General features: G+C 42.7%; 2 protein-coding genes across 2 annotated transcripts in view; both read left to right on the top strand.

The window, feature by feature from the left end:
- The first annotated feature begins 12 nt into the window (after window positions 1-12).
- Window positions 13-3,585, top strand: kpna2 (karyopherin alpha 2 (RAG cohort 1, importin alpha 1)). Its single transcript, XM_044182389.1, has 11 exons — window positions 13-138; window positions 360-472; window positions 569-709; window positions 1,086-1,174; window positions 1,275-1,543; window positions 1,672-1,766; window positions 1,948-2,211; window positions 2,356-2,589; window positions 2,784-2,966; window positions 3,094-3,243; window positions 3,343-3,585. Exons 2-11 carry the CDS (start codon window positions 416-418, stop codon window positions 3,430-3,432), a joined length of 1,572 nt encoding a protein of 523 aa, XP_044038324.1. The 5' UTR covers window positions 13-138; window positions 360-415; the 3' UTR covers window positions 3,433-3,585.
- A 1,474-nt stretch (window positions 3,586-5,059) lies between these two features.
- The window catches only part of smurf2 (SMAD specific E3 ubiquitin protein ligase 2), a 48,691-nt gene continuing 44,404 nt past the window's right edge, over window positions 5,060-9,346 (top strand). Inside the window, exon 1 of the mRNA XM_044182388.1 lies at window positions 5,060-5,574. Coding sequence (XP_044038323.1) covers window positions 5,523-5,574 — 52 coding nt within the window. The 5' untranslated portion in view covers window positions 5,060-5,522. The remainder of the gene's footprint in view (window positions 5,575-9,346) is intronic.

Raw genomic sequence — 9,346 nt, 5'->3', positions numbered from 1 at the left:
GATTTTTTTTTAAACAAGCCAATGAAAGGAGGCGGCTGGATGCATTTGCTCGAACAGCCCAATCAGGAGGCTTTGTTGCAGGAATTTAAAGGTCTGTGCGGGACTGTCTGAGTATTACAACCTTTGTGCGAGGACTAGGTAAGTGCGTGTGAACTATTTATGTAATTTTATTAAAAGAAATGTAATTTTCTTTTTGAAAAATGAGTTTTGTATATTTCTGTATTTATCTGTGTGGCGCTTACTATATTTCCAACTTGAGCTAGCCGGCAGTAGGCCTATTTTAATGTGAAACCGGCAGTCTGCTTAGAGGCAACTTAAAGTAAGTTTTATACCGGCTGACTTTTTAAAACTATTTGCAGGAATAACGCCACAAACCTTCACTTTCACTGCTGCTAAGCTTCCCTGACACTTGAAAATGTCCGAGAACGTCGCACGTCTGAACAAGTTCAAGAACAAAGGCAAAGACGCAAATGTGAGTTTACTCGAACAAGTTTCCTTTAGCATAATATCTGTATCGTTATCCAGGGGTTGTAACCTTGTGTCTTGGTTTCATTTTAAACAAATGCAGGAACTTCGACGCAGGAGAGTGGAGGTGAATGTCGAGCTCCGCAAGGCGAAGAAAGATGACCAGATCTTCAAAAGAAGAAATGTGTCCGCTTTTCCCGACGAGGCGACTTCTCCTCTTCAAGAAAGAACCCAAAACTGTCAGGTAAGCCTTTTAAATCCATTATTTTAAATTTGAGGAAACGTTTACTCTATTGTTAAATCTGGCTATGACTTGGATAAAGCAGTTTATTCAGCTCTATGGTGATCTTTGAAATGGTTAGTGTTGACTAGATAGATATCTATCTCTCTCTCTAGTCAACACTAACTAGAGCTGAATAAACTGCTTTATCCAAGTCATGCCTCAAGTTACCACAGTATAACAACTCCTTTCTGAGCGTCTCAACATGTTGAACATTCATAAAGCTAGCAGCATTTGTTTGCATGCCATGTGTAGCCATTCATGTTGTTGTCCACCTCCTGTTTATACCTTAAGTCATTGCTCCTTTTTTGTGTGTGTGTGTGTGTGTGACAATTGGCAGACCTTCAGACAGTGGACAGTTGAAGAGATTCTCACAGGCGTGAACAGTGGTAATGCTGAGTCCCAGCTCCAGGCTACACAGGCTGCACGGTAATAATTAAAGAGCATTGTATGTTAGGCTTTACGGCACAATCAGCATGACTAGTTACTGCCATAATGACTCACTCTTACCGTACTGTCCTGAATGCAGGAAGCTGCTGTCTCGTGACAAGCATCCTCCCATTAACCAGTTGATCAGCGCTGGTCTGATCCCCAAGTTTGTCGCCTTCCTGAGGCTGACAGATTGTCCTCCAATCCAGTTTGAGGCTTCCTGGGCTCTGACCAACATTGCCTCTGGGACGACTGATCAGACAGCTGCTGTTGTTGAGGGTGGGGCCATTCCTGCCTTCGTTAGCCTGGTCACATCCCCCCACCAGCACATCAGCGAGCAAGCAGTGTGGGCCCTTGGAAACATTGCTGGTGAGTGACAGAATATAATTTGTTTTTATGGTTGTTTTTTTTTTTTTTAAAGTATATTTATAACTATTTGGTTTGAAGCAAAGGGTGTGTGTAGATTTAATTTGTTTTTTTGTTTTTGTTTTTTTTAGGTGATGGATCAGCCCTTAGAGACAGGGTCATCAAGCATGGAGCTGTGGCCCCTCTGCTCAGTCTGCTGGCAGTTCCTGATCTGTCTGTATTTAATGTAAGTTTATTTATTTAAAAAAAAAAGTAAAGTTTAACCATGTATTAAACAATTTTCTTGAAATGGTCAAATTCAGTCATTTACTCTCCTTATTGTCCACTAGGGGGGGCCCTAACTCAACCAAATGCTGCCCTGTGTCAAACTAATGCCTGCCCTTCTCTTATACTTGATGTCTTTGCAGACCAGCTACCTGAGAAATGTTACATGGACGCTGTCAAACCTCTGCCGCAACAAGAACCCCTCCCCTCCTATGGATGCGGTCCAGCAGATCTTACCTACTCTTGTTCGCCTGCTACACTGTGATGACCTGGAGGTGTTGGCTGACGCGTGTTGGGCTGTTTCATACCTGACCGATGGTTCTAATGACCGCATTGAGGTGGTGATCCACACTGGCTTAATTCCTCGCCTGGTGAAGCTGCTTGGCTTTGAGGAGCTGCCCGTTGTTGTACGTATAACAGTCTTGTGTGCGCTTCAGAACAGTGATTTAGTTCTTGTAGCCTCTGCATAACTCATGTAGTCTGGTACATTGTGTCATCACCCTAAGGCAACTGCTTCGGTTGTAGAATGACCCCTCTCACCCTTCCTTCAGACCCCTGCGCTGCGTGCCATCGGCAACATTGTGACTGGTACAGATGAGCAGACTCAGGCGGTGCTGGATGCTGGGGCCCTCAACATGTTCCGCCAGCTGCTGCGCCACAAAAAACCCAACATTCAGAAGGAGGCGGCCTGGACTCTGTCCAACATCACAGCAGGGAAGGACGCCCAAATCCAGGAGGTCATCAACGCAGGCCTCGTTCCATACATGGTTGATATGCTTGTGCGGGTATGTGTTTGATTTTTATTGCTAGATTGGATTTGTTTTACTGGTGGGGGGGAAATATCATTTCAGCTATACCAGTACACTGCTGTCAAAAACAGATGCCTACATTATAGCATTTCTCTAACTTTTCAGGGCATGTCTATGTGGCTTATCGTTCCCTTTTTTTTTTTATATATATATATATATTTTTTCTGCAGGGTGACTACAAAACTCAGAAAGAGGCTGTGTGGGCTGTTACAAACTTCACCAGTGGGGGCACTATTCAGCAGGTGGTTTACCTTGTTCAAGCCAATGTGATTGAGCCTCTCCTGAATCTACTCTCCTCTAAGGACAGCAAAACTGTCCTTGTCATCTTGGATGCCATTACCAATATCTTCATGGTGAGTGCAGTGGCATGGAAAAATAGAAATGTGTGTTATCATTTTTGCCCGATCTTCTAAGTGAAATTATCAATTGGAGGTGGCAAGATGGCTGTGAAATACTTCTGCTGATGTGTTTTCCTACCAGGCTGGGGATAAAATTGGAGAGGCAGACAAGCTGAGTCTAATGGTTGAAGAATGTGGTGGACTGGACAAGATCGAGGCACTGCAGGCTCATGAGAATGAGATGGTCTACAAAGCAGCCCTCAACCTGATTGAGAAGTACTTCTCTGAAGAAGTAAGTGTCTTTTTTAAGATGTTTTGAACTGACTAAAATTCACTTTTTATGCCCATAAGTGGTCTTACTGTGTTTTTATATTCTCTTTGCTTTTTAAAGGAGGAGGAGGTGCAGTGTGTGGCCCCAGAAGCAACCGATGACGGTTATGCATTCCAAATCGGTGAAAACCAGAGCACTTTCAATTTCTAGAAAACGTTCTAATAACTGTACTGTACCCTCATTGGCACTGTTTGTCTATTTTGTTCATGTAATTGTTTGTTTGTTTGTTTTTTTGTGTGTATTGTACATACTGTTTTAACATAACTGATAAAATGTGATTGTAAATAAAGTTGTCGGATCATGTATGGCTTTTTTTTTTTTTTTTTTTTTTTTTTTTTTTTCCCACATTGCTTTGGTTTAAATAGGTCTGTGTATACTTGCACAGTAGAAAACGGTAGTATTGTAGATGCAAACAGAAATTAAGTTTATACATGCCAGCCTAGGTAGCCAAATGGTTTGCTGCACACATACCAGACTTGTAATGAATGACACTCCAGGATTGGCCCCAGTGCTCTGGTCCAAATCTGGCTGCTGACACTGGACTCAGTCTGGTTCAAAATGAAATCTAGCAGCCATATACTGAGCCAAATGTGGCACCAGCAGGTGCCTTTTTTATTTTTTCTCCCTGTAAACACCCTTCTCAGCTTTCTACCTCAGTGAGTAACGATAGCACTACAGCATTGTCTGGCAAAAAATGTTTAAAGGAATAGTTTGACATTATGGGAAAATACATTTATTCACTTAAGTTATCGCTCCCAGCCAAGAAATATTCTGTCTACACACACAAAAAACTTCGTTTTCACTTAGATTTTTGTACAAATTAAAGTGAGCTGTAACATGTTTAATTAGTGATCTTTAGAGGTGCAGGTAGGTGAATTTGTTACCTTTGGCCAGAGAAAGGTTAGGTCTTTATGCTAAGCTAACTGACTGCAGCTTTTATATGTAGCGTACAGGCATTAGAGTGGTATCGATCTTTTCATCTATCTGTGAAGAAAAAAGCGAATAAACGTATTTTCCAAAATGTCAAACTATTCCTTTAACCTGGCTCAACTTCAGCCTAATTCTGTTTACCTCGCCATTGTCAGAAGATAATGTCTCATAATTGTAAACTGCTGCGCAGTGTTTTGGTGTCCGATAGGCCTTCAAACTTATGGGTGTATTTCTCAAACTTGACTTCCTGGATTGTATTTCATGCCCTCCCTTGCTGCTTCTTGTTTTGTTTTTTATCTTAACTCACATTATTCCGAATGATTGCTGTAGTTCTCCAGGTCTGTCATTTGGGTTATACTTGCTCCATATTTACATGAAAATAGTCTTCACAGAAGACCCTTTGACATGTCACAGGGAAAAAAAAAGGCACAGGTGTAAATTAATAATGGCTGAATTCCATGTAGCTTCTGTTTCAGAGTCCTGGTATTGTGCATGCTGGCTCAGGCACACTGTCATGGCTTACTGAGACACTTAAATATTATGGGTGCTTTTGCTACTATGATAACAAATTGTCTTCTGTGAAATGAAAAGCCCTATTGCAGTAATGGCACTTAAGAGCACACATATGACATAAATGAAATAGTTGTGGTGGTGGAAGGGGGCCTAGAGTTGTGATAGATTGTGGCTGCGCCCATGTAAAAAGTCATAAATTGTCAGAAACACAAGTAGCTGTGTTTATTTATGCCATCAAAGTAAAAAAAAAAAACGGTAATCCGCACGGCTCATCACCAACTCAAGGACACACTGAGACCTGTGTGTGAATTACAGTGAGGTGCCACATGTTGGAGAAATGTTTCACTCCCACAAACTGTGTTGTCGTCACTGGTCAGCTCCTACCAGAAGTGGGATCTGCACTGGAGGGCTCAACAGTTCAACTCTCGACGAGCGGAGAGGAGGACTCGGTCCGAGGCAGAGGCTCCTTCCGAAGATGTGAAGATAAACATCGTGTTACAGCGCCGCCACTCCGTAGTAGCTCGTTTACACGTCTCACCAGGGATAAGTCATTTCTAGTAAATGCACTTTGCAGCGGTGCTAACGTTACACTCGCGATTGTCTGTTTTTTTTTTTTTTAAACGTTTCACATTTTGTGAACGGTCGCTATGGCAGTTCAGTTCACATCCGGGCCACAATGCCTTGACTCCATTATTGTCTAAAACTGGCGGAGAGGTTGATAAACCTTATTATTTTTTTTTTGTTACAGTTAACGACACATTTTTATTACGTGCAGTGAAGGCTGGAACCAAGAGGAGATGTCTAACCAAGGAGTTCGGCGGAATGGCCCTGTGAAGCTGCGATTAACAGGTAGCTAGCAATGCTTTTAAATCCCCAAGTATATTCCCCCACACATTAGCCAGGAAGGCTCGGTGTATTTGCTGGATGAGAACAGTTCCCATGGGCCATGGACTTGGCTTACCGCCGGTTCTTTCTCCCATGGTTTTCCATGGTTTTCCTAACAGCAATGCATTTTAAATATTCTTATTTTTACAGTGTAAGATAATATTCGAAAACTGACCGAGTGGACCCGTAGATAACGCTGAATATGGATATTATTGTTCTTGGAAATAGTCTCAAGCTTGTGATTGTCGCCAGTAACCACCACCAGCCATAACACGGGTCCCGGAGTATCGTAGCCATATGTTGTGTTGCTCTGCCATTGAAGTGGTTGTCGCTTGATGAAACCAAAATCTGGGATGATATCTCACATGTCTATTTAACATATTAGTTAGATATATACATTTGCAATGCAAGTGTGCTACCTAGCTATCACACTGTTCTGCTGACCATAAAGTTGGCTAGCTGACGTTAGCCTAGCCTAGACAGCCTGCCAGCTAGCTATAATCAAGCCTTTATGCCAGAACAAGCCTCGGTTGAGATGACAGGGAGCTCCACAGGTCACAAGAGTCTGCAACTGCCACTGAACAGTGAGCAGTGTCCCATAACTGCCTACTGACAGACAGCTGCCACCTTTGATTGCCATTGCTGTTAAAACAGGTCACTATTAAGTTGTATTCCTGCAGTATAACTGCATCGTTTTATTATTATTATTTTTTTTTTATAAAGTTTTATAAAGCGAGTTCAGCCTCAGCCACTGAGCAGATCTTACTTTCACAGCATGATCCACACTTGATGTTGGGTCTTTTTAGACAGAGTAATGAAGTAATGAATGTGAAGTAACATGCCCTTGTGCTGGTCTGTTTGGATATCTCCCTGCCTCTCTCCCTCAGCTGTTTGGTTTGTGCCTTTTCAACACAAACAGCAAAAAGGGTTTACATGAGAGCACACTGTTTGTACTGGGAGAAGTGGCTGACAGCTGCCCTTTCTGATGTACGTCCAGGATCTGACCTGAATCAAATTCCATGGCGGTCTTTTCTATCAGGAAGGGCCAAATTAAATATTTTAGCTGGTGCTGTTTCTGATAGGAATAAGTGGAGACAACAGGGCGGGATCTTAATGAGGTGGATTTAATGAGCTGGATTTGCAAGATGGCCAAGGACATCAAGCTTCGAGCAACATTTTTATAGTTGTCAGAAGTCATTCAGGGTTCAAAAAAGGGAATGTCATGTGGACATATTTCTCAAACTGATTTTGAGAGTTGTGCAATTAAATATTTTAATTGTTGTGACAGTTTGAATAGTGTTTGTCATGAAATAACTGTTATATAGGCATGGAAGTATTGTGGATGAACAAGTTATTGGTCTTTTTCTCATACAGTTGCACAGCATTATGTTGCGTGTGTTTGACGCTGCATGAAATTTCCAACCTGCTTGGACTTACTTGGTTATTTTTTTTTATCATTCTGCAATATCCCTTAGAGACTTGTCACTACAAAAAAATGTTTATACCCAACTTTCATGTTAAAATCTAGAGTCCGTTAGTTTGTCGCTGCAGTTTGAGATGGACCGCAGTGGTCTCCTGATGGAATGCTAAGAATGTGAGTCCACTGTGTGTGTGGGGGGGGAGGGAACCTCACAGACCACCTCTCCTCCTGATGCTGAGTGACACTGTACACCCCTCCAGACTAAATATCATCCCTCTCTTTCAGAATTATGTAATATTGTGCCGTGTCATCCACATGGTCAGCCCTGTCCCATAGCTGAGCTCACTGCGTTCCCTTTCCCTTTCAGGAGAGCAGTGGGAAGCAGGGCTGAGAGCAGAAGAGGAAGCTCTATAGGAAGGCAGCCGTCTGGTGGTAAAGCCCAAGCGCTCACTTTTAGCAGAGAGGCTTCACTACACACTGTCATTATGTCTTTCATTGTTTAGCACTGCACAGCTGTGTATACTAGGCTGATTAGATCGCTGCATAGGGAGTAATGGGCCCAGAGAGCGTCATTGCGACATTGTAGCTGCATGTTGTCATCTGTAGTCGAGTTGATTTTTTGACACATAGCTGCAGATGAATTTCCAGTCAGGTTGTGAATGATGAGTTGCTACATTTAAACAGGCCTGTAGCTGTTTGTGCTGTAGGCGTCTCTTCATTCTGACAACCCCCCTGTCCATTTGAACCAGATGTTGCAGATGTTTGCCAGCTATTAAACTGGAAAAATATGGCAAGCAAGCTGCTAAAACTAACACTTGGGGTGAGAATTGCCCCTTGACTACACGGGACAGGTTTCCATTATACTCTACAGCTGATCACTCCTAAATTATGTGACACACAAACACAGCTAATGGCATTACATGCATGATCCACCGAGTCATAAATTACATCCGGCTCATTGCTTTGTATGATCATTCTTAAATTCTGTCATGCCGACATAGCTCATGGTATAATTTGCACCACTCTCCATGCAACCATAAATTTGATGACACGCAGCTGAATGCCAAGTCTCAGAGTTCCCTCTGATATGATTGAGACTTTGCAGAAAAGAGAATGCATCCCTCCAATCCGTCACGAACTGTGAGTCACAAGCTGTCCATCACATGGAAGTGAAATCAGACTCATAAAAATCAGCGTTCTGTCTTTGCCCTTTGAATACATTTTCTGCCCAGAAAGATGTGCAGCAGAATAATAAATGAACTGACGTTTGTTTGATTTTCTGGTCTGATTCAGAATCTTGACGTTTATTGCTGGGGGTTTTTTTTAGTCTTAGCTAGGAGTTTACATGTGACTTGTTAAGCATATGGTTTGCTCATCTGAATTCTTTGGCGCGGCGCAGGCTAGCGAAGAGAGCTATCTCTGTGGGATTCCCTAGAATTCTCCATTCGCATTCCCACCTCTTCCTCTCTGAGTCACTCCTGTTCTTTCCGACTGTAAGCTTCTTCCCCCTCAGACCAAGTCCAAAGCATATTTCACTCCCACCCTCACTAACTGAGCTTCCTCCGCGCTCACTGATTCCCTTGCTGTCTGATGCGCTTTCTGTAGGTAGTTGGGTGTCTTTCTTTCCATTTAATCAGCTGCTGTTGCAAAATAACAGGATTTGATGGTGCTGCAGCCGATTCTCAAATTAGATGGACTAGCACTATAATTTTTGGTTATATAGTTGCACATTTTCCCTGCTCCTTTCCCTTGTAAGATGACTGACAGCTGAATGGACACAGATGCTGCTTGAGAATAAAACAGACGTGTTTTAAAGATCCAACAAAGGCCCTGGGGTTTCACACTGGCCTGCTGTGTGGCTTTGAGTGAAAGGCTTGGGTCTCCTTTTTAGTGCGAGTCCTCGCTCTTTCAATGCAGCTTGGTCTGACTGTAGTCTACAGATGGGGGTCTTTGGATGTTGGATAATTGAAGAAGAAACCCCCACAGTTGGGCGCAGATGGGGCTGTGGAGGCACAGGACCTGATGATCAAGACCGTTTTAATGTGGCCTGAGCTGGTGCTTGGTACATTCATGTGGTCTCTGTCAGAGCCATTTTTACAGAGTGGCTGCATGGAAGTGATTTGGGTTCATCTGGGTGTTCAGACAGGATACATTGTAAATACACAGTGATTAGCTGCATGTGGTGAACTGTTGACTCTATTGGCCCATCATGGACATGCATTTTGAGCAAGCATTTCCACATTTTGCTTTAACCAGATGCAAAAGAAAACAAATATAATAGCAGCAAAAGACCAGAAGAAAAGAAAATAGGGGTTG

The sequence above is a fragment of the Siniperca chuatsi genome, linkage group LG21 (genome assembly GCF_020085105.1).
Source record: "Siniperca chuatsi isolate FFG_IHB_CAS linkage group LG21, ASM2008510v1, whole genome shotgun sequence".
NCBI lineage: Eukaryota > Metazoa > Chordata > Actinopteri > Centrarchiformes > Sinipercidae > Siniperca > Siniperca chuatsi.
Note: the sequence above shows the minus strand (reverse complement) of the source record. Positions and strands in the feature narration are given on the sequence as shown.